The sequence below is a fragment of the Budorcas taxicolor genome, chromosome 5, assembly GCF_023091745.1.
Source record: "Budorcas taxicolor isolate Tak-1 chromosome 5, Takin1.1, whole genome shotgun sequence".
NCBI lineage: Eukaryota > Metazoa > Chordata > Mammalia > Artiodactyla > Bovidae > Budorcas > Budorcas taxicolor.
In genome coordinates, this window is record NC_068914.1 from 156,063,091 (window position 1) to 156,086,785 (window position 23,695).

The window sequence follows — 23,695 nt, forward strand, 5'->3', positions numbered from 1 at the left end:
AGAAGCTAGAAGCAAGACACTCAAAACACTGAATACTTAATAGTAATCATAAACCTGGGAAATGAAATGGCTTTCTTACTGAACTATAATGAATTTAGTTATTTCAACTAGACTTGTGTAAGTAGTGTCTACTTCAACAAATGAGAAAAACAGTAATTTTTAAGACCATTCTGTTTTTTTGTGGCCATACAGTTGGCTGAGATTATTATTCTAATTATTTCCAAAGAACTATATGCAATTGGAGGTTAAAATTCAGTTTGTAAGCAATATTTTCTCAACAGAGAATACTGTCATTATTCTGATTTTTAAAACTGAAAAAGATTTATTCTAAGGTCCAAGGTAGACAATAATTAAGGACCTGAACACTGTTTAAGATAGTCTTTTAAAAAATATTTTTTTTTTGGCTGCTCTAGCGCTTAGTTGCAGTAGGAAGGATTTTCAATTTTCATGGGCATTTGGGCCCTAGTTTCCTGACCAGGGATTGAACCCAGGCCCTTTGCATTGGAAACACAGTGTCTTAAGCCACCAGAGAAGTTCTTAACTTACTCATATCCTTCTCTTGGCCTCAGACAGCAAACAAATGGAGAATGGGATTGTGAAATTAGGTGACACAGGAACAGTGTTCAGCAGAATTCACTGGGCTGAGATTGAACTTACCTGTCACTGATCAGTATGGATATCTCACTGGGCATTAAATTTTAAGCTCCCTTGCAAGAACTTTTAGAGGCATGCACACTGAAGCTCACACAACACAGTAAGGTGGTGTTTTGCTAAAACTAAGCAGTAGCTTTTCAAACACTTGTAGATCCATGATGTTACATGGACCAAGGTGATTAATAAGTTTTTTTTGGCGGGGGGCATATCTCAAGGCATGTGGGATCTTTTCTCTGACCAGGGATCAAACCAGAGTCCCCTGCATTGGAGTTTTAACAGCTGGATTGCCAGCAAAGTCCCAATGAACAAATTTCAGAAATTGTTTAGTAAAACAAAACATTATGACTTAATATTACATGTTAAAACTAAAGTTAGTTACTAACTAACTAAAGTTAGTTAGAATCAGTGACAGATTCTAGTTATAATCTGGATTATCTGGTGTCTACAACTTTTGATATACCATAACCCTCACCTGATGCTTTAAAACTGCTCAGAGCTCCCCAAACACATCACCCTGTCCAAACTGTTTCCCCCACAAAAATGTGCATTATCAGCAGACCCCATCCCCTATGCTGGGAGGTTCCAATGTGGCCTTCAAAGCCCAGTTTATTACTTGGTTTCTATGACTTCAATTATTCATTCAACACTGGGTACCTGCTACCTGCTGGACACAACAGACTTGTTGCCTGCCATCATGGAACACAGCCTTATAGATGATAGTATCACCAAATGCTAGAAAAAAAATGCTCATGGTGATATATACGAGTATGACAAGAGGGACTTTGATTGGGGGTTGAATGAGGCATCTTTAAGGAAATACTTAGCTAAGGTCTGAAGGATGAGTAGGAGTTAGCTGAGCAGAAGCAGAACAGAGCTTTACAGGTAAAAAGAACAGAAGCAGGAGGGAAAGCAGCCATTTGAGGAACGGAAAGGAGTCCTCATGACAGTCCTATGGCTATGATCTTCCTCTAGCCTTCCTGAGGTGCCTCTCGCTAGGCCCTTGCTTTGTGCAGCCCGAGTTGCACTGAACTGTTTCTGTTAAGCTCAGTCACTAAATTCCTTGAAGGCAGAGATTATCTTAATTCTGTTTTGGACATTCAATACATCACAAATAAGCAAGTGTACATTCAAGACAAAACTCCGACAGATGTCAGAAGACTCATCTCTTCCTTTAGCTCTGCCACTAAGTTGCAATGTGACCTTGGGCCAGGTCCCTGGATCCTGCAGGACTTAGAAGCTCTTTCAAATCCACTGTCTTAAAGGCTTACTTGACTGGAAGTCTCCAGTTATGAATATGCCTTCTCCGGATAACTTATTGCCTCTAGCAGACAAAAAGTACAGATGGTTAAGTTAGGGTAGGATACATCTAAAGTTAATTTTACTTAAATCACACATCCCTTCACATCCTTTTTTTTTGGCCGCACCCACGGCATGTGGAATCTTATTTCCCTGACCAGGAATTGAACCCACACCCCCTGCACTGGACCACCAGGGTGGTCCCTTCCTTACATCCTTAATGTGAGTATATATATGTACTTTACGAAAAAAAGTCAATCAAGTTCAGTCTTCCTAACTCATTGATTTGAATACATTTTGTCTCACTCCCTTCACCATTACTGGAAGCCACCTCTTCAGTTCAAAATTCAAGTTGGGCAGGAAGGAAAAAGCGATGTTTCTAAAACTAACTTTGATTTACTTATCATAAAAGGCATGAGTGTTTTGAATTACAGTAGTAATAAGAGAACAAGGTGCTTAGTTAATCCCAATACCTCTATTTTGAATCACAAATTTCTAGGTGACTAAAATTCCTAGAGTTAAAATTAAATTGGGAAGGGGCTGAAAACCAGAAAATAAACACCTACTTTATTAATATAACGGCAAGAGAAAGGGTCTCCAATTTTTAGAACAAAAATAACATGAACCAGCACCACCTGGTAAAGGTTACAAGATGAAATGCCCACATTTATTGTTCTGCTGGCCCCCCCAACACTGCAGATATTAGGACAACTGCCATCAGAGATTCTCTAAGAACACGCTTTTCACTGCAGGTAGCTTCACAGCTGGCTCTTCAAACAGAAGACGGAAATGACGTATTATTTCTATGTCTAAATAAATGACATATATTTAGAAGCTTTTGGTATGAAGAAATTCTTGATGTGGATAACACATCCTTGCTTCTAGAATTTAAGGAATACCATGAACTAATCTATCAATTTTTCTGATATAGTCTGCCAGAGTGCTCTGCGAAGAATCTTTCTTCCATTCCTACCAGGTCCAGGTGAGAGGAGACAGTGGTAAGGTGCCCTGTACTAACAGGCAGATCCAGGTGATGCTCTGTGCTCCGCTTCCTTTCTGCTGGCAGTGGTAGGCATTTCTTTTGGCAGCTGCAGCAGTTTGATGGGGGGAGGAAGAGACAGCCCACCAATCACCTCTTCTTGAAGCCATATTTTTTGCGTTCATAGAAGAGATCTGTCTTAGAGCTTCCCAAATTGACAATCTTTGGGCAACCATCTCTCTGGAAAACAGAAAAGTTGTTAAAAGTCTCTGAGCTTGAATTGAAAGGAATCTAAGATAAAAATCTGGGCTTCCCTTGTGGCTCAGCTGGTAAAGAATCTGCCTACAATGCGGGAGGCCTGGCTTCGATCCCTGGGTTGGGAAGATCCTCTGGAGAAGGGCAAGGCTCCCACTTCAATATTCTGGCCTGGAGAATTCCATAGACTGTATAGTCCATGGGGCTGCAAAGAGTCAGATGTGACTGAGTGACTTTCACACTAAAATAAAAATAACTTTTGGATTAATGGTTCAGCCATTCATCTTACCAGTTCAGTTATCCTATTTGATCAATCAAGTATTTATTAAGCACCTAGAATTTGCCATCTATCCAGTAGCCTGCACTTAGAATGCTGGATTCTTAGTCCACTTCTGTTGCTAATATGATATAGTGGAGGCAAAATCTAAAACACTTTAAGGTGAACTTCCCTGAAAGCCCAATGGTTAAGGCTGTGCTTCCAATGAATCGAGTATGGGTTTGATCCCTGGTTGGGGAACTAAGATCCCACATGATGTGTGGCCCCAAAAAATAAACAAAACTCTTTAAGGTGTTCAAAGGATTTTCTCCAAGTGAGAGCTAGGAAATGGTAATAATCATCTAAGATCAAGTTCTTCAGCTTTCTTTCACCATCCCAAGAAAGGAGAGAATACCAAGGGAAAAAAACTGAAGACTTTAGGAAATAGTACCTTATATTTTAAGTATCATAGGAGAATACTAAGTTTGATGTGTCCTTATTAATTCACTTGCCACACGGTCTTGGGAGAAGAGTGCTCCTGTGCTAGAGATCGCTGTTGACAGTCCATACTCTGATTTGCAATGTCAGGCTCCCCTGGCCATTTTGTAAGCTTGAGTGGTTTCAGTGAAGCCCCTGGGAAACTGCGTTTTGCAGGGATGATGGCTCCATCAGTTGCTTTGGGATGATGGGAAGAAAACTGGGGGAATTACTACTGGAAGAAGCCTTCCTAGATCTGATGATTTTATTAAACGTCCATGTCAAAGGTAGTTGCTTGACATTGGGCTATGGAATGAATGAATGAATGACTCCAGTCCTCAGACACCTTACTTCTAATTCAGCTGATTTCTTTTTTGGGGGACTGATACCAACACTGTAAAAAAAATCTCTGAGAAGACACAAAGGCAACAATAACATTTCATTATTTTCTAGAAAACATGTATAGGTTGGCCAAAAAGTTCCTTCAGGTTTTTCTGAAAGATGTTGCTGAGGGGCTTCCCTGGTTGGTAAGTGCCCATCTTGTGGTTAAAAGCCACATGGTTATGTGGCTCTTCCAGTGGTTAAGAGCCTGCCTTGCAATGCAGTGGACACTGGTCTGATCTCTGATCCAAGAAGAACCCCCATGCTGGGTGAGAACTAAGCCCCTGCATCACAGCCATTGATGCCTGGCACCTGGAGCCTGTGCTCTGCAACGAGAAGCCACTGCAAGGAAAAGCCCACGCACCACAACGCAAAGCAAGCCCTACTTGCTGCAGCAAGAGAAAGCCTGTGCACGGCAGAAAGAACCAGCATAGCCAAAAATAAACTAAAACACAAGCAAAAGTAATGGAAAACCTCAAGAACTTTTTGATCAATTCAGTACCATGTATTACATTGAGAACTACTGTCTGTGGAGCTCTGTGTGCTGAGGGAGCCAGGCTGTGGGAAGCCCAGCCCCACCAGTGCTAGGTGCTAGGTGAACTCAAGTAAGCCACGTAATCTGTACTGGGAATCTTGGTACAAATGTAAGAACTGCCTCTCCTGACCCAAGATAGCCTGCTACTAGACACAACAGTGCTCGAAGCCCTTTAGGGATGCTATGAAATTCTGCGGTATGATGACAGCCTGTTCAGGTTTACTACGCCTCACTGACTTGCATGACTGGGCAAGCCACTTCTGTCTGGATTCATATCCAACTATAAAATAAGATGACTGGTTCAGGTCAATGTTTACAAACTGTATTTATAGAGCCCTAGAGTCCTGAGAGGTGCCAGGTGACTGCAGGACTCATCCCCTGATCTGTACAGCTATGTTCTCACTCATATTACGACTGTAGGCTCTGGAGACAGCCCACCTGAATTCTGAGAAGTTATTACCCTCTTTATGTCTCTTTTTAGTCATATTATTAAATTACTACAATGGTAGAACCTACCTTACAGAGTTAAGAATCAATAAATGTACTTAGAACAACACCTGGCATATAGCCAGCCTTTAATAAATTATAAGAAATTGCCAAAAATAAATAGCAGCAATTTCATAATGGTCCAACCTAACACACCCACGGCTTCTTTGAAGATAGAACTCCACGTGTTAAAAAGTTGAAAAAAACATCGGAAAACCAATGTTTTAGATTACTAGCTCTTTGGTTTTTATGGCGTTTTCTCACTGACTTATAAATTTCCTATTTTCTTGCCTAAACTCCTGTTTTTATTTTCTACATATCCTGTGGGTCTAGTGGTTGTTCCCAAATTCTAACAATCCTGTGAAAAGTGAGGATGTGTGCACTGGCTGGCTTTTGTAAATGTGCCTGTGAATGGAGACCATGAAAACGACGTTTAAGAAAACCTCAAGGACGGTACAGAGAGTATTCGTGAGCTGAGTTAGGGAGTATATTAAAAACAACCTGCAAATGTCTGCCTGGTGCCAGTAGCTCTTTTAGCAACTGTATGCCTGATACAAATTTCAGCCTTTCTCAGTCCTCCCAGAGGGTAACAGATTTCCCCATTCTGAGCATAGGGAGCTTTTATTTTAGGCAGCTACAGCTTGAATTGAGTGTACACGTTGCATGGGCACTTAATTTCTATAATTTCACACACAAAAAAGTAGACACTAGACTGCCAAATGCTTCTTCCCATTATACTAAATATGTCTGTTAAAACACCCCCATGTGTGCATGCTAAGTCAGTTCAGTTATGTCCAACTCTATGTGACCCCATGGACTGTAACCTGCCAGGCTCCTCTCTCCATGGGATTCTCCACACAAGAATACTGGAGTGGGTTGCTGGGCCCTCCTCCAGGGGATCTTTCTGATCCATGGATTGAACTGAGTCTCTTACGTCTCCTGCATAAGCAGGCAGGTTCTTTACCACTTTAGGGAAGCCCCTAAAACATCCCCAGAAGCCTAAGGTGGGCTCCATTACCAACCACCAAGGAGAATTCAATGCCTATGGATTTCCTTCCTGAGGAGGGCTGAACGTCAAGTCCATTTCTATGGCACAAAAGCAAGCTACAAAAATTACCCTGGACCTGGTGAAAATCCAGTATAAAGTAATACTTAAAAAACCAACACTGATTATGTACCAAAATATAACATACCATAGGGAAATGTGTACAGAACCAAAATGCAGGAAAAGGCAATTTACAAATTTTGAGATCAGAAAAACAGGATTACAGAAAATGGGTCCACACGTCCGTTTATCATCGGTAGCAAAGAATTACCAACAGCAGGCAAGGCCTGCTTGATTAACAGAAACTAGAAGATGAAACACTGATTCTTCCAGCAACTGTTTAATGAATACCTACAAGGTAAAAACCAGACTGTACACTGGTTTGAGATCTTAACAAGGGCATCACATTTTCTATTTGAAACTTGAAGCTCTCAGTAATGTATCCAGGAGGTAAAAGGGATTACTACTACCCTTTGTGGGCTGGGGGTCACGGTGAGATTTCCTCAAAGCCACACACAGTATCTTAGTAGCAAAGCCAAGACCAGAATTTGGGCTTTCTACCTCGTACTCTGGTGTTTTTTGTAATAGAGCTTCCTGGAGGCAAACCCCAAAACTTTCAAAAGGTTTAGGCAGTTGTAGAGAAGGGTAAACTTGTGAATTACCTTTGAAGACTATCACATATCTTTTCTATATATCTAACTGCTCTGCTGTTTACTTTGGGGAGAAGTGAATGGTAGACGTAGCATGAGACAGAGAGGCGCATCCTTAACCATCTTGAGAAGAGAAAGCACTTTAGGGTAAGTGCTTTGAGTTAGTTGATGCATCTTCAAAAAGGATGAAAACATCTTTGACATTACAGTGGTTTGTGATCTGAAGCTCACCCTTACCCAACAAAATCTTATCCAACTTTAATTCCTCTTGTTGTGGAGAAAATGTAAATAAAGTTTTTTGGCATTTGAGATCTTAGTTCCTCAACCAGGGATCAAATCTGTGTCCCCTACAGTGGAAGCACAAAGTCTTAACCACTGGACCACCAGGGAATTCCCAAGAAAATTTAATTTGGATTTTAACCTTTCTCCTTTAGTGGAGGGGTGATAATGAAAAACAACCACCACCCCCCCCCAAAAAAAAGAAAGAAAGAAAAAACTACCACCAAAAAAAAAGGCTGAAAAAGAGTTACAGAGACCTGGGTTCTAATCCCATATCTGCCATTTATTCATCATGTGACCTTGGGCCAAATCTGCCTTTAGGCCATTCATTTCATCTGTATCATGCACAACTTTTAGACAAGAAAGACCAGCACAGTACCTGGCATGCAGCAAGAGCTCCAAAAATACTATTGCTATTTTTCTTGTTATTGGGTTGGGAGAGCTGCGGAAAATAGTTAAGTAAAAGGAGTCAAGGGTACAGGGAGATCAGTAAGATGCCACATTATAAGAAACCACAAATTGGTCCTTTGGCAGCAGTGCCCACAGATATTGTCCCTGACCCCCGAGTACTCTCGAGGCTTTGAAAAAACTAGAGAACACCTAACTTAGCTTACTGGGCTAATTCTCTTATAAATTATGGAAGTTGCTGGAAGAGAGCAGTAAGAGGGGTTGCTTTGGCTGTAGGAAGATTTGTGTGTAGGAAAGTCTTGGGCACTTAATCTACATCATGATCTGTAAGGCTGAGAGGCTGGATCATGTCACTGGACTGTTTTGTGTTCCTTGGAAACTATTGCTGAGTAAACGCGAGCTAGATGCCATCTCAAATATCCTCAGAACATTCCTGTATAATGTGAAGTAAGGGAAGTGGTGACATCTAGAATGAGGCACAAGGATCCGGAGAGATCAGGTCACCTGCCACATGCAGACGAATCAGACAGCAATTAACCTTTATTAAGTACTCTCTGGTTGTAAGTGTATCAGATAAGAACTCTAGCTACAGTCATGGAAAATTCAAGAAAGTGTTGTCCTTAATAGATTCTTTGGCTAGTTTTAGCTAGTTTAAGACTTGCTTGTACTGTTTTTCACTGATATTGTCTCACCATGGTATAGACTGTAATCATCCAACACCTACTGTGTACCAGACGCTCTCTAGCAGGAGCTCCTACAGATGATTTACAGGAGCAGCACAAAAACGTGGACCAGACTTACACTATATGCCGGGACTATACCAAGAGCTGGGGCTTCCCAGGTGGCTCAGGGAGATCCTCTGGAGAAGGAAATGGCAACCACCCCAGTATTCTTGCCTGGGAAATCCTATGGGCAGAGGAGCCTGGTGGCGGGGCTACAGTCTACGGGGTCACAAAAGAGTTAGACACAACTTAGTGAACTAAACAGCAGCAGCATACCAAGAGCTAGAGAAAAAGGAAGACATGAGCAGGGTATGATTTGACAGTCAAAGACAAATGCAAATCAGAGTTTAGGATAAGAGAATGTTCAAATCAGGGACATCCCTGGTAGCCCGGTGTTTAAAAATGCAGGGGACATGGGTTTGATCCTTGGTCAGGGAACCAAGATCCCACACCTTGGAGCAAGTAACCCTGCACACCACAAGACCCAGAGCAGCCCCCCAAAAGAGAGAGAATGTTCAAATCACCAACTAAAATTATGTTTCTGGTACTTTATCTATGACCGTTCTCACTTCCCTAAATAACAGAAGACTTCACTGGTGTAAAAAATAGGTTTATCTGCTCTAATATGTCCCACTTATTAGAGGTAGACAAAATCTAACTGCAAAGATTCTGAGGTAGCTGAATCGTCTCTCTTCAACACAGGCACATCACAGACTTATGAAAGGACACCACAAGGTTTAGTCAGAAAGCTTGGGACTTGACACTTATTAGCTGGGAGAGGGGCTGTAAAATGGGGATAATAATACCCCCTAATTAACAAAGCTATTGAAGAATAAGGGAGATAAGATCTATATAGAAGGGGGATCTTCCTGACCCAGGGATTGAACCTGTGATGAACCCGAGTCTCTCACACTGCAGGCAGATTCTTTACCATCTGAGCAAACCGGGAAGCCCTATATATATATTTAATTATCTACTATTTGTAAAAGGGAATATATAGAATTATTTATCTTCTGGGAATTCGCTGGCAGTTCAGTGGTTAGGATTCTGCATTTCCACTGCAGGGGGCCTGGGTTCCACCCCTGGGTGGGGAACTAAGATCCCCAAAGCTGCCCAGCATGGCCAAAGAATTTTTTATTTCTTTTTTGCCTTATGTCTTATCCTAGATTAGGTAACCAGATACCTCATATTAGCCTATTGTTACTGTATCACACTTTGTTTTACTGTCATAAGAAGAACAGAAGGTGATTCATGGGTTGTCCTCTTCTCCTCTAAGAAACCTGTTTTTGGTACAGATCTATAACTCTCTATTGTATCCTGGCAACTGGCTCAACTGCATTTGCCAGCATACAATGTTAAGGGGAAAAAATGTCACAAACAGAATCCCAAGCAATTCTGAAAAATCAAAGCAAAAGTATTCTCTAGCTACTCAGAGCTGAAATCAACTTGAATAGTCCCAAATTCAGAAGTCAATACATCCACCTGAACAGTCCTTAATGATAATAAAGAGAATTACTGAATGGCTATTATACACCTTGCACCATGCTAGGACTTAAAAATGCAGAATATTGGGAGTTTCCTGATGGCCTAATGGTTAGGATTCTGGGTTTTCACTGCTGTGGCCACGGTTCAAGATCCTGTAAGCTATGTGGCACAGTTAAAAAAAAAGAAAAAGATATTGTTTGTGAATAAAAATGAGAGAGACATCAAAGGAATAGAGGGCTTTCGAAATTGCCAGTGTTGACCAAAATTTGCTTCTCTTGCACTTTTGTCCTTGATACAAAATAACTGCCTTTTGTTAGGCTACACCCAGTTTGGCTCACAGACACTGAAGAAATTATAACCTAGATGACTAAATGAACATATTCATCCACGGACCATACAGTTTGCTGTGGATGGCAAAGTGATACTAAACACAAGGGAAAATCAGATGAAAAGCTTCCTATATATACTCACATCTTTCTCCTGGATGGTGCATTCCTTACAATAATAGGCATCTGAAACTCCAGGGCCTCCACAGATCACACAGCGTCCCTGGTAAGAGCCATAGTTACACTCGTCGCATATGCGCACCAGAGTGCAAGGACGCACATAGGAGTCACAGATCACACACTTGCCATCACCTATAAGAAGAGAATGGAGTTACACCCATGTGCAAATACCTCAAGTCCTTTGCCCTCCTCCCGCTATGGGGACTACACCAGTCTCCTAACAGTGACTTGAGGACCCTCTACTTTGGCATCACAAAACCTGACTTACCTCGTGTCCATCTCAATCTCTACAACACAAAGGAAAAGTTAATCAACTACTGGGTAAAGACCTTAGAGAAGCACCTGGTAGATACGTCTATATAAATTAGTTGGCAGAACGCTGTATATGTCGATGGGGTCATGCTACTTCCGGTCCAAAGCTAAAGATTCTCTCAAAACCTAGTGTCTAAAACGTGCAAGCTGGAGTGAGGGTGGTGGCCTTTAGTTGCAGCCTGGCACTGTGTTGACATTCTTTGGGTCACGTCTACTCAAAGTCCTCCTAGTGCCACCGCTGAAAATGCTCGTTTGCTTGCTCTACAGAAACTGAATGGGCCAGGTGGGCTATTTGGGGAGGCGTGTTCCACTCACACTTTTCACACAGTCTTCCAATGGCTGCAAGATAAAAGACGGTAAAGAGCACAATTAGGATTAAAGTGTTGACGAAGAGGGGACAAACATCTTCGAGCTTGCGGTGGGGACAGGAGCAGGGACTGCAGTGAGCCCTGAGGGGATCTATCCATCTTATCCTCTTAAACTTCAATCCGAACCAAATCCAGAGCCTCCTGAAGCCCCTCACAGGTCCTGCGCAAACTAAGAATTTCTCCCAGCCCCATTCCGGCAGCCTGCCTCCGGCTCCCAACACGCGAGCCCCCGCCCTCTTTTCATCAAGAGACCGAAAACCCGCGCGCTCCTGCACTTTCAACCTAGAGGCGGGGAACGTGGCGCCTCCTGGGCAAGACCCTAAGCAAGTGACGGGAACCCCGGACCTCTTAGGTCCTAATACCATTCCCACCCAGAAAGCCGGGGGCAGAAGGCTGCCTCACCAACACCAGCCTGCTTGCGGCAAAAGATCAAGTCCGGGTGATGCTTAGCCATAGCTCCCTCTCAAGCCACCGGAAGCTTACAGAACTTCCGTCTGACCTTTAACCTCCGTTGCTCCTACCTCTTGGTCGCCGTGATTGGTTCTCTAGACGTCCGTCAGCGTTTATACTCTTTGCACCAAGCCCCGCTGGTTCTCGCGAGATCAAATTCCAAAGCCAAGTTTCCGTCCTAACGGGGGTCAGGTCCTGGCAAGTGTATGAAAGTTACTTTAAAAAAAATCACAATCTTTCCAGAACTAGAATGGGAGAGGCAAATTGCAAAGTACGAAGGTGAAATTTTCACTTCGATAAGACATCTCTTGCCCGGCATCTACTTCCTTAAGTGTTTTTATGTAGTTTTGTCCTCTCCCCTTTCGAGTCCTCACTCGGGAACTCCGCCCAAGGCGCTCGCAGGAGTAGGCGCCTCCGCCGAGGCCCAGCCTTCACGAGGCCGCGTTTCTCTTCAGGCCACGCCCCCAGCCCGAAGGCTTTAAATACTCTGAGTGGCACGTCACTTTCAAGCGACCTCATCTTTGTCAGTGCACAAAATGGCGCCTTACAGCCTACTGGTGTCCCGGCTGCAGGTGAGCGAACTGAGGGCCCTCTGGGTTCGCGGGGGCGGGGTGCCTCCTCCTGTGATTGCGGCTGTGGGCGAGGCAAGACGAGGCAGGCCCGACCTCCGGCCGGCTTTTCGTGTACCTGTCCCTGTCGCGGGGCAAGCACCCACGCTCGCTCCTCCGGCGCCCGAGGTCAAGGCGTCCCTGGCTCTGTCAGCTCTCTGCTCTGTCCCCGCCCAGCTGGAAGCTTGGGTCTAAGAAGCGGCAACTAGGTGAAGAGTGGAGGCACCTCTTTCTCGTTTTCGTGGACCTCACTTTCCACCCCATAGAGTTTCGTTTTCTGTTCCTCAAGGTGAGGACAAGGTGACTGGGGGGGCGCGGTGGTTGTTGAGCCCGCTAGGCCCAGAACCCGAAGGCCTCACTTCTCATCTCTCAGCAGCGGAGACTTGCTAGCCAAGTGCATCAATCGTCGTCAAACCCGAAGTCTGGAGAAAAAAACTATATTCCATCTTAAGGGGATCCTGCAGAACATACAGCCAAGAGTTCCAGGGGACCTTCCGTCCCCAGCCGTAGTAGTTAGTAATGATAACAGTAGTCTCACCTTTGCACAGATTGCAAGACCATTCCTCATCATATCACTTAATTTATATGATCATTTGGTAGGATGATTATTCTCATTTGATAGGTGATGAAACTGCTGGGTAAAAGTTCCTGCTCTGAGTGTTACCCAAGTGCTGTGGCCTTAGCATCTGCCCTACTACCCCGCTGTTCTCTTTGTTCGTGTCACCCTGCCCTCAGAACTTTTTGAGCCAGAGTGTGATCCTGGAGCTGACATTTGTATTTGTGAGAGTACCAGAATGGAGTATTTTGAGCCCACTTTCGTTGCTTTTCAATTACTAGATGGGGAGGTAAAAGAATCAACAGTTTGACCTTGACAGTCCTGTTATGAACCATCTAGAAAATTGACTGTGACTGCCAGATGGCTTTTTCACTCCTAACTTGACAACCCTAGGAAGGTGGTGTTACACACAAAGGTTCAATGTCAAGCGTGTATTTTAATAAAAATAAAGGAAGCAAGCATTTGTGGACATTCTATGCAACTTTTTACATTTAACCTGTGCATCTACTTTGGATTAAGTAGCCAACTATACTTACAGGTTTGAAGAAGATGTACTGTACCCTCAAAAAGTTTTGTGTTACCAGAAGTTATTTATTGTCACATTGCTTAAATTTAAACCGTTTAAAGTGAAGTCATCGTTTATCTTATTTATACTTATGGTCTCTCAGTTCTGGCAGAAACAGGGGATTTGGCCTAATTAATTATCTCTTTAGATGCTTTGATTCTCCAGGTTAACAATGTGGAATAGTTGTTTCTTCTTGATCCTGCTGTCACATGATCTAGTGAAGTTATACAGGGTTGTTTGATAAGGTAAATTATTACAGATTTGTTGAGCTTGGAAGAGAGAACTGATATCACAAAGAATCTTGGAAAGCATGAGCATTAGATGCGCATAGGAAGAGAGCTGAACTCTTCCATGTTAACCCATATGCTAACCCATCTAAGTGACCTTGAACTTGGAAACTGAATACCAGTTTCTTCCATCTGTCATTTGGAAATTATGTTCATTGACAAACGTTTATCGAGTACTTGGTGATCAGTTTCCATTCATATTGTTACAATAATTGTTACAAAGCAATGAGAAAGAATATATTTGTTTATGATCATCATGTTGTCCAACTTCCTCTTTTATAGATAGACACTCCAAGACCTTGAGAGCCTGGGTCTCCTTGTTTCTGCATTTAGCTAAGATGAATGAACAGCATTATACCACGCTGTCTGCTAATAGCCAGGCTGTCTTAAGTAATGGCCAGCTTCCACTGTTCTCTGAAAAGTTGGTAAATTTACCTCTTTTATGTTTAGCTACATTTGAGAAGTGATGGTACTACCTTAGTTGTTGTATGACAGAACCCTGTCCATGCATTCAGTTTATTTACCGCATATTAACTGAGTACCCTCTGCTTCCTCCGGATACAACGAGAAGCACAAAGAGCAGACAATTCCTGTTCTCATGGAACTTCCACTATATTCTAACATATTCTACTGCAGAGGATCTTGGAGATCTTTCTCAGCTGAAGTATTTTGGGCAGACCTTGATTGAACCTTGACTGGACCAAAGGTGATGGCAATTACTACTACCACTAAGAGCAGCTAACATTTAACTTAACTGTGTGCCAGTAGCCTCGCATGACCCTGTGAGATATCACAGATTTATTAACCCTGTGTTATAGATGAAGAAATAGGAGCAGAGCAGAAACACAGTGTAATGGCTAAGAGTGTAGATTCTGGCATCCACTGTCTTACTTTAATGCTGACTCTGAGACGCACTAGCTGTGGCTTTGGGCAAGTTACTTCACCTCTCTGTGCCTGTTCCTCACCTGTAAGATATGGATAATAGTACATCTGATTTATTTAGTAATCATAGTTGCAAAGTACTTAGAACCCTCGTTGTCGTGTCGTGAAGTCGCTCAGTCGTGTCCAACTCTTTGCAGCCCCATGGACTGTAGCCTACCAGGCTCCTCCCTCCATGGGATTCTCCAGGCAAGAGTACTGGAGTGGGTTGCCATTTCCTTCTCCAGGGGATCTTCCCAACCCAGGGATTGAACCCAGGTCTCCTGCATTCCAGGCAGACGCTTTAACTTCTGAGCCACCAGGGAAGCCCACTTAGAACCCTGCTTGCATCTAAAAGAACTATATAAGTATTTGTTGATTAAATTAAAATAAACTTGTCTAGGGCCTTATCACTAGTTGTTAGTGGATGTGGTTTGAATCTGGTACTTTCTGACTCACAAGCTTGAGGTCCCAGCACCTGCACCATACCACTGGTTCCCTTTGCCATCAAGACTCAGCCTGTCAACCAGGGTACCATTAATGGTCAATAACCAGAGAACAGTGCTCCACAAAGTTTTGTATTGTTTGACACCTGCTACCAGGTAGAAAGATAGAAATAAAGTGTAGAAAATGGAAGTGAAATTTTTGAAAAAAGCATATCTATTCTCCAGTTTTTAAAGTTAACTTTCGTGTAAATGACCATGGAATGAAAATAAAAGGGGGTGGACACTTCCAGATACATTTTAGTCTTTGGTTTTGCCTTGAGATAGTGGGATGCTGAGTTCTCACCATGTGACCTTGCGGAAGTTATGTAACTTCTTGCATGTAAATCTGAAGAGTCTGTTAACTACAAAGAAATCTGACACATTTGCAGGTGTTAAAAGTGCCTCTGTAAAGTGCCACATTAAAAAAAAAAATCTTGCTTTGAATTGGGAAATACATCATTCTGGTTCCCTATTCACTGTGGTACCTTCTCAGGTGACCAGTAGTTAGTTGTTGGTTTGAATTAAGTGAATGGATGAACAGATGAGTAAACTTCCAATCTGAAATTTGGGCAGAGTGAGTAGAATCTTGAGGATGAGGGGAGCACACCATTGCCTTTTGAACAGCCTGTTCCTGAAACATTTATTGAACACTTACTATGTGCCTATCTCTATTCTGGGCTTCCCTTGTGGCTCAGCTGGTAAAGAATCCGCCTGCAATGTGGGAGACCTGGGTTTGATCCCCGGGTTGGGAAGGTCCCCTTGGAGAAGGGAAAGGCTACCCACTCCAGTATTCTGGCCTGGAGAATTCCATGGGCTATATAGTCCATGGGGTTGCAGAGTCGCACACGACTGAGCAACTTTCACTTCACATTTAATTGTTAGGGGCTTCCCTGGTGGCTCAGAGGTTAAAGCGTCTGCCTGGAATGCAGGAGACCTGGGTTCGATCCCTGGGTTGGGAGGATTCCCTGGAGAAGGAAATGACAACCCACCCCAGTACTCTTAGCTGGAGAATCCCTACAGTCCATGGGGTCGCAGAGCCGGACACGACTGAGTGACTTCACGACACGATCTCTATTTTAGACACTGAGAGAGTAATGATCAACAGGAATAGTGGAGCTTGTATTGTAGTTCTGGGGAGACAAACAAGTGGGCAAGAAAATTCAGCTGTGAAGTAAGACAATGAAGATACAGGATAGTGTGGTCGAGAGAGTAGAGGTAAGGTTGTGGCATAGCTTTTGACTGGAGTGGTTGGGGAAGGCTTCTCAGAAGAGGTAGCATTTGAGCTGATTGATAAGAAGACAGCCCTTCAGGATTTTGGGAAGGGCCCAAAGTAGGAGGGGAAGGAGCAGTATGTGCAAAGCACCTGAGATGGATCTAAGGATAAGAAATAAGGCCAGTGTGGCTGAGGTGATGTGAGGAAGGTCTGAGCAAGTGGCAGGAGCCAGGGTCCTGTTGGATCTGGTAAGGAAATTGGGTTTTACTCCAAGTGTAATGAAAATCCACTGGAAGATTTTAAATGGTGAAGTGACAGGATTTGATTTATAAGTGAGAGGGATCATTCAGGCTGTATGAGTACTGGTGCTTGAGCAGTCTTGTCTTCATCGGCCCTGGTGTTCTTTGACACCCCTTGTTTTCCCAGCATGTGGTTTGGAAAGCAGTGGTGGGCTCTGCGCCCCTCAGCATGAAGAAGAGGAGGGACTGCAGGGCGGCTGCATTGGGGGAGGGGGGCAGGGGGGAATTGGATGAAAGTTGTCAAAAGGTGCAAAGGTTTATAGTTATAACTAAGTACTAGGGATGTAATGTACATGGTAAATATAATTAACACCGCTGTATGTTATATATGAAAGTTGCCAAGAGAGTAAATTCTAAGAGTTCTCATCACAAGGAAAAAAGATATGTTTCCATTTATTTGATTTTGTATCTAAATGAGGTAGATGGATGTTCACTAAACTTAATGTGGTAATTATTTCATTGTGTAAGTAAAATCATTATGCTGTACACCTTAAAATCTACACAGCTATGTCAGTTATATCGATAAAACCAGGAGAAAACATTTTTTTAAATAAAATGAGAAAAGGCAGCACATAGGATATCAGGAATCTTAGGAGACTTCCTCTAACCCATTCTTACCATGTGGCTCCAAGCAAGGCCTCAACCCCCTGTAGCTCTCTGGTTACACATCTGCAAAATGGGACAATTCATAGCTACCCTCCGATTGAGACGGCTCCTGAAGACCTAGTAATATTTGGAAAGCTCTTTAAACACTTGGTTTTCCCTGGTGGTTCAGATGATAAAGAATCCGCCTGCAATGCAAGAGACCCAGGTTCGATCCTTGGGTCAGGATGATCCCCGGGAGAAGGAAATGGCAACCCACTCCAGTATTCCTGCCTGGAGAATTCTATGGACAGAGGAGCCAGGTGGACTGCAGTCCATTTTTAGAGTGGTCCTGAAGACCTGGTAATATTTGGAAGGTTCTTTATGGACTATAAAAATTTTTGAATAGTTTCTAATGTTGTTTTAAAAATAGGCCTTTTCTAACATTGAGACAAAGAACAGATTTTTTTTTTCCTTAGATTATTCTAGAATGAACCTGTGGAAGCTCTTCTTTATTTAGTGGATCCGAAAAGGTAGGGAGAATGATTCTTTCTTGGATTCATTGTGCAAAGCCTGGGTCAAAGGAAAAGGTAGCAACGTTGCTGTGTGGCCCTGGGAAAAGTAGCTAAGTTCCGGAGCCTCAGTTTCTTCATCTATAAAATGGGCACTGTACCTTCTGTCTCTGGGTGATGGTGAGTATCAGGTGGGACTGTGTGTATAAAGTGTTTGGGGGAAATTGACGCAGGATATATGGGCACTTGGTGAGTTAGTCTATGTCTCCACTCCTCCAGATGGCCTGCAGCCCCCATTGCCCAGCATTTACCTTCAGCTCATGTGTTTAAGAGTCTTGGGACTCCCTTGGCGGTCCAGAGATCCAGACTCTGTGCTTTCACTGCTCTGGGCCCAAATTCCGTCCCTGGTCCGGGAACTAAGATCCCACACACTGTGAGGTACGGCCTAAAAAATAAAGAGTGGCTCTAGTGAAACTGCTTGCTCCTTCTGTAGTGGCCGTGGATACTGGGTGTGTAGTACTAGTGCAGGAAAACCTTTTGGGCACGGCTCTAAGAGAGTTGGGAGAAGAGGAGCAAATGAACACGGCTTCCTGTTTTTTAATTTTCTAAGTTGAAGGGCAGCATTGAGAAGGCGAGCTCTAGAATAACATTTGCAGTATTTCCATCAATAAAGATGAAGTTCCTTGGGGAATTTAGGCCCAGTGAGGAGCATTTCTGTTTTCACCCAGCAGAAGTTGAGACAGTTTCTCAGTGGGAGCTTTAATTCTGTGGCCGGTTGTGGGGGGCCCAACGAGGCCTCAGGAGCTCCTTCAGCTCCTACACTTCCGTGCTCTGTTGCTGGGCACTTCACCTTCAGCTGGACACTGGTGTTACTGTTGTGTTGCCGCTGCTCACTGAGAGAACTACAGAGCTTATTTAAAGGGCCCGGCCTGTGAACGAGCTTCTGTGCTGGTGAGGAAGAAACTGCGTCTTAGCAACTGTAATAGCTTGCGCTGAAGCGAGGAGGGTGGGGGCATGCTAGGTGGAGCTAAGTCCATGCCAGCCCGTCCTACTTGCTTGAGTGATGGCATGTTCAGTCTGCCCCACCGCACCCTTGGCATTTAGAAGATACTGATACTGAGCTGTACTCGTCACTGAACTAGGTCTTGTTGAACAAACACTGCCTCACTTGACCTTCACAACAACCTAAGATGTAGGTGTCATCAGCCTTGCAGAGTTTCGGAAATTAACTAGTTTTAAATCTTTGTATGTGGCCAAGGAAAAGAGGGCTGGAGAAGTGAAACAGTTAAACAGATCCCAGTTGGTTAAATGGCCTGCCCAAGGTCACAACTAGTATGCAGCTGAGCCAGATTTTAACTGCAGAACTCAGGGTTTTTACCCTTCAGTCCAACTGTTTCCCCAGAGGACTCCCCTGAGTATAGCAAGGAGAAACTGGATCTCTGCAGAGTAGGCTAGATGGAGGGGACGCAGTTCGGTTGGCTCCGTGTCCTGTTGGGATGTGGAGATGTTTGAGGCCGTGATTGCCTCCTGCCCCAAATACCAGCAGAGCTTGAGAGGGAGGGCCCAGAGCTGTGGGTCAGCCTCACAGGCTGCCTGTCAAGCTTTCAGAGGAAGCTATTGCCCCAGGATGGGCGGTAGGGGCCAGACGGGGGCTCAGAATTTATATGCAGTTCATGGTGTGCCTGGAGTCTGCTTCAGACGCCAGCAAAGGAGAATTAGGCAGATGAGTGAATGTATCAGCTGACTTCTTAAAGGAACCCCTACTGCCTTGGACCCCATTTAAAGTCTGTGTCTTGGATAGACATGGCTCCCTCCCCCTTCCCAAGCCTCTGAAAAGGACTGCATCACTTTTGTGCCTGCCTGTTGCATAGCAACCAAGCTCATTGATTGCCTAGTGATAGGAGGGAGTTGTTAAGCTTGGGAGTCTTAGGAGGGTTGCCAGACATTCTCATACCAGGAGTGGGAGACAGTTGTTAGAAGCAGCAGAGATGTGGAGAGATGACGCTCAAGGAAGGTGCTGACTGACGTGCATTCCTGCATTGCTCACCTAGACAGAGCCTCACTTGAGGCTTCCCTGCCAGGAAGAGCTGGTTGCTAAGAGCTGTGAGGCTAAAGGCCATTGAGGGTTATGGTCAGAGGAACCAGGAGTCTTTCCCTTCCTGAGACCTTGAGGTCATCTTGCTGGTGAAATGGGTGGCCTCCTGTGGTAGTGTGTTCCCCACTGCCAGAAAGGATCTCTCAGGCATTCAGGGGCAGAATGGGTGGATAGATGGGACCTTTTCAATTCTGAGATGTGCTATCCTGGTGCTTGGGACCTGCTCTGGGGCTGGGAGGGACCTGCTTTGACAGCTGGGAGAGGGCCAGAGGGCATGGTCGGAAACAGCAGGTCATGGTTCTTTCTCTTAACACGTAGGCAGGATGTATGTGAGAGGCAGCAACTCCTCCCAGGAGAAATAAGGAACAGCAGCTTACATTATTGAATGCCTGCCAGGAACCCAGCTGCTGAGCTCTGTGTTTTCCATATATTTTTTCCTTAAAGAAGACTATGTTTAAAAAAGCTCTCTTTCCTTCTCCCAGTTCTGGTTCCCAGAGGCAACCACTGATAGGAATTTTGTATTTATCATTCCACACTTATTTTTTTCTGCTACATTTACAAACAATACATTGTTTCTGGGCTTCCCAGGTGGTGCTAGTGGTAAAGCCTTCTGTCAGTGCAGGAGATGTGAGAGACATGGGTTCGATTCCTGGGTCAGGAAGATCCCCTGGAGGAGGGCATGGCAACCCACTCCAGTATTCTTTCCTGGAGAATCCCATGGACAGCGGAGCCTGGTGGGCTACCGTCTGTAGGGTTGCAGTCAGATGCGAGGGAAGCGACTTAGCACACACATTGTTTCCAATCCTCACAAAACCTCTGCTCTTTTACACCAGTTTTACAGAAAAGGAAGCAGAGGCTCAGAGAAGTGAAGACTCTGGTCTGAGGCCCCACAGCTAGGGGAGCTGAGGTTCTGGGCCGGGCCCCTCCAGCTCTAGAGCGGATGCCTTCCCTGTGGCTAGATTCTGGGGCTGCAGCGTTGCTGCAGTGGCACTGGGCGGGCCAGATGGGGCCGGCGATGTCTCTGTCTCCTGCGGAAGCAGCTGCCTTCAGAGACCAGGCTGCTCCAGGATCCCGGCCTGTTTGGACAGCTCAGCCACCTTCTCCTCCGCTTGCTCTGGGCTGTAGCGCCCTCTGACACATGGTTCCCTGAGGCAGCGCTGGCGTGTGGCATGCTTCGCAGTGTGGGCGGAGGTCAGACTGGCCCAGCCAGCCTCCCCCATGCTTTGGCTCTGTGAACAGGCACAGAGTCTCAGCACAGCCTCTGCCAGAGACGCTCACAACTTGAACTGGAAAGCAAGATGAAGAGCCTGTATTCAAATCATGGTTCTGCCTTCATTCATCTCATCATCAAGCGTTGGTGTCCTGGACTCTGTGTCCTAAACTCTGAGTCTGTTATGGTGACCACATGGGACAAGCCTTCTGCCCTTGTAGAGCTTAGCTTTTAGTGCAGTCTACCTTCTCACCTGTCGGAGTCTGTTTTACCCTTGAAACAAGACAACATGACCTGTGACACTCCCACTCGGCCCAGTTGTTGGGAAGGTGATATAAGATAACCTTTGTGGTCCTGCCTCACAGTTTTGTTGGTTCGTTTCATTTTATTTCTTAGTGATTCCCTGGCGGGTCCACTTGGGTTATAGTCCTTCCTTCGGAGTTTGTTCTGTGTCAGTTAAGCATAAGATCAGGAGAGCCTCCCTCACCCCTGGGAGCCCTGGAGGTTCATACCCCAGCCAGCAGAGGAGAGGGCACGGTCGGACCAGGAAGCCAGATTCCACCAGAGACACTGAGCCCCCTGAAGGACTGAGCCCACCTGGCTGCCGGGCCTGAGGTTGGGAGACACTGTCTGTAAGCACGCTGAGAAGGGCACGGCTCAGCAGGTTCCCAGCCATGTGACCTTGGGCCGGCCACTTGCTGTCACAACCTCTGCGTCTTCAGGACGGTTAGGGAGGCTGAGCTCTGTCCAGCCAGGGTTATAAGAGACACTGTCCTGGAACAGTGGGTCAGCTGTTGCTGTTTACTCCAAAACAGATCCAAGGGCTTTCTGGTCACCCTGAGGGGAGACTCCCACCCAAGTGAATGGAGTTTTGTAGCAAGGAAATACTATAGGAGTGCTTAGAATGGAGAAGACATGGTCATGGTTTTCAGTGATTTGAAGGGCTGAAGTGTGGAGGAGTGACTAAGCTCGTTTGATCTGGTTCCAAAGGACAGGGCTAGGAAGTGTGTTGGTGACTGGGCTGGCTGCTTTTACATGGGTGCTCTCCTTTAATAACCCCCACAGCGTTAGAGGGGCTCAGCAAAACCACACGGCATCGCGCCACTTGTCGGGGACAGAGCTGGGATTTAAGCCCCGGTTTCCATTGCCTGATAGGAAGGAGATGGGTTTCAGTTCAGCGTGAGAAGCATTGGTTGTTAAGTGTTAGAACTGTCTAGTAGTGGAATAGGCTTTCTGGAAGCATATGAGCTCCCTAGAATAATCAGGTTGAATCCGGGCTCTGTAGAGGTTGCTGAAGAGAGGTTTTCTGCCTTGAGGCTGCCCTCGACTTCCTAGTTCCTGAGAAAATGGAGGTTGAGGGCTTATCTGGAAGTATCTGTTCTAGATAAGGGCCTGGTACTTACTCATGAGAATTTCACACAGCCTGGGACTTGAACTTCAAGTGCGGGGAAAAAATTTTCCCATTTCCTAATTGTTGTGACATCTGAGTGGATGGCCAATGGATGATCGCTGGAATGACCGTGGGGCTAGGTTGAACCAAGCATTATGTTTTTCTTTTGGATTGAGAAAGCAAAGTCAAAACCCCAATAATTTTTTTTTTTAATATGCCCAAGTCATCTTCCTTCTTTAAATAATACTGATCTGGACTACTTATCCTCCAGCCACAGTGGCCAAATGTTATAAGACTCAGTAATAGCTATTTTTAAGGTAGAATTAATTTCTTACCTTTTTTTTTCTTATTTATAAAGATACCTATTTAGGAAGCTTGGAAAATACAGAAGTATAAAGAATACCATAAAAATTACCTGTAATTATTCATAATACCCAGAGATAACCCACCCCACCTGGAGATAACTACTGTTAACATTTTGATAGATTTCCTTGTAAAGTTTCTAAAAATTTGTAATTAAAATTAAAAATGTTTAATAATTATTTACAATTTATATTTCTTTAGGTTTTCTTCTGATTCTAAAATTAATCCATGTACAGTGTTAAAGGTTCAGATTACCTAAATACAAAAAACTGTCCATAATTTCACCCTCCAGGGATAGCTGCTGTTAACAGTTTGGCATCTATTCCATTTTGATGTTATTTGATTTCTTTAATTCATTTGTGTCCAACTCAGTACTTAAAGTTGCCAGGGTTCACTTGGTACTTGGAGGTTTCGGTGTTTAGGCTTAGAGCCAGGCTGTCTTTGAATGCTGGCGTATCTGCAAGACCTTGGGTGAGTTACTGTCCTCCTCCAGCCCTCAAGTTCCTCATCTGTTAAATGGGGCTCATATACATTAGGGCTGTTCATCCGCATAACCCTTACTGCTGCTACTAGTAATTATTATTATTGCCATTGTCTCTGCTTAGACACCTCAGCTGTGGCACCCGTTCAGTTTGGGTTCAGGGGGTACCCTGGTCCTAGGGGCTGTGAGGAGATGTGGATTTAGCGTGGACTGGTGTTTAGTGCCCTTCTGGGAATCACCGAGTATTGAATTCCACAGGGTACCTGGCATCAGGCCGGGGAGTCTGGTGGAGGGGTGGTGGTGGTAGGTATTTCTGGATGATCTTCAAAGAGTTATAAAATTTTGTGTTTTCTAAATTTTCTCCAAGAAACATATCCTACTTTTTTAAATGGGAGGAAAAACTCTAGTAAAAGCTATTTAATAAATAGCCTTCAGTCTCTCCCAGCGTCAGGGTCTTTTCCAGTGAATCAGCTCATCACATCTGGTGGCCAAGCATTGGAGCTTCAGCTTCTGCAGCCAACCTTCCAATGACTATTCAAGGTTGATTTCCTTTAGGATTGACTAGCTTGATCTCTTGTCCAAGGGAC

The 23,695-nt window shown here is 44.4% G+C and overlaps 2 protein-coding genes and 1 non-coding gene across 4 annotated transcripts in view; 2 read left to right on the top strand and 1 right to left on the bottom strand.

Moving 5' to 3' along the window:
* Positions 1-2,487: 2,487 nt before the first annotated feature.
* PHF5A (PHD finger protein 5A) lies at positions 2,488-11,577 on the bottom strand. 2 transcript variants are annotated; one of them, XM_052640288.1, is made up of 4 exons: positions 11,497-11,577; positions 11,042-11,065; positions 10,380-10,546; positions 2,488-3,169 (listed from the first exon to the last, which is right to left on the bottom strand). In XM_052640288.1, the coding sequence occupies exons 1-4, from the start codon at positions 11,546-11,548 to the stop codon at positions 3,080-3,082; spliced, it is 333 nt and encodes a 110-aa protein (XP_052496248.1). In that variant the 5' UTR covers positions 11,549-11,577; the 3' UTR covers positions 2,488-3,079. The 2 variants fall into 2 exon arrangements, with proteins under 2 accessions (XP_052496248.1, XP_052496247.1); XM_052640287.1 differs by lacking the exon at positions 2,488-3,169 and adding an exon at positions 8,515-8,642.
* A 471-nt stretch (positions 11,578-12,048) lies between these two features.
* The window catches only part of ACO2 (aconitase 2), a 46,501-nt gene continuing 34,854 nt past the window's right edge, over positions 12,049-23,695 (top strand). The window contains exon 1 of the mRNA XM_052640825.1: positions 12,049-12,116. Coding sequence (XP_052496785.1) covers positions 12,081-12,116 — 36 coding nt within the window. The 5' untranslated portion in view covers positions 12,049-12,080. The remainder of the gene's footprint in view (positions 12,117-23,695) is intronic.
* TRNAS-GGA (transfer RNA serine (anticodon GGA)) lies at positions 15,851-15,922 on the top strand. Its single transcript has one exon. It is a non-coding gene; the product is annotated as a tRNA-Ser (tRNA).

What these genes read in the sequence shown, in the direction of transcription:
- PHF5A (XM_052640287.1), bottom strand. Translation starts at nt 11,548, where the DNA reads ATGGCTAAGCATCACCCGGACTTGATCTTTTGCCGCAAGCAGGCTGGT. An exon ending in CCGCAAGCAGGCTGGTGTTG is followed by an intron (nt 11,066 to 11,496) that starts GTGAGGCAGCCT and finishes TTTATCTTGCAG; the next exon opens with CCATTGGAAGACTGTGTGAA. An exon ending in TGGAAGACTGTGTGAAAAGT is followed by an intron (nt 10,547 to 11,041) that starts GTGAGTGGAACA and finishes CTCTTCTTATAG; the next exon opens with GTGATGGCAAGTGTGTGATC.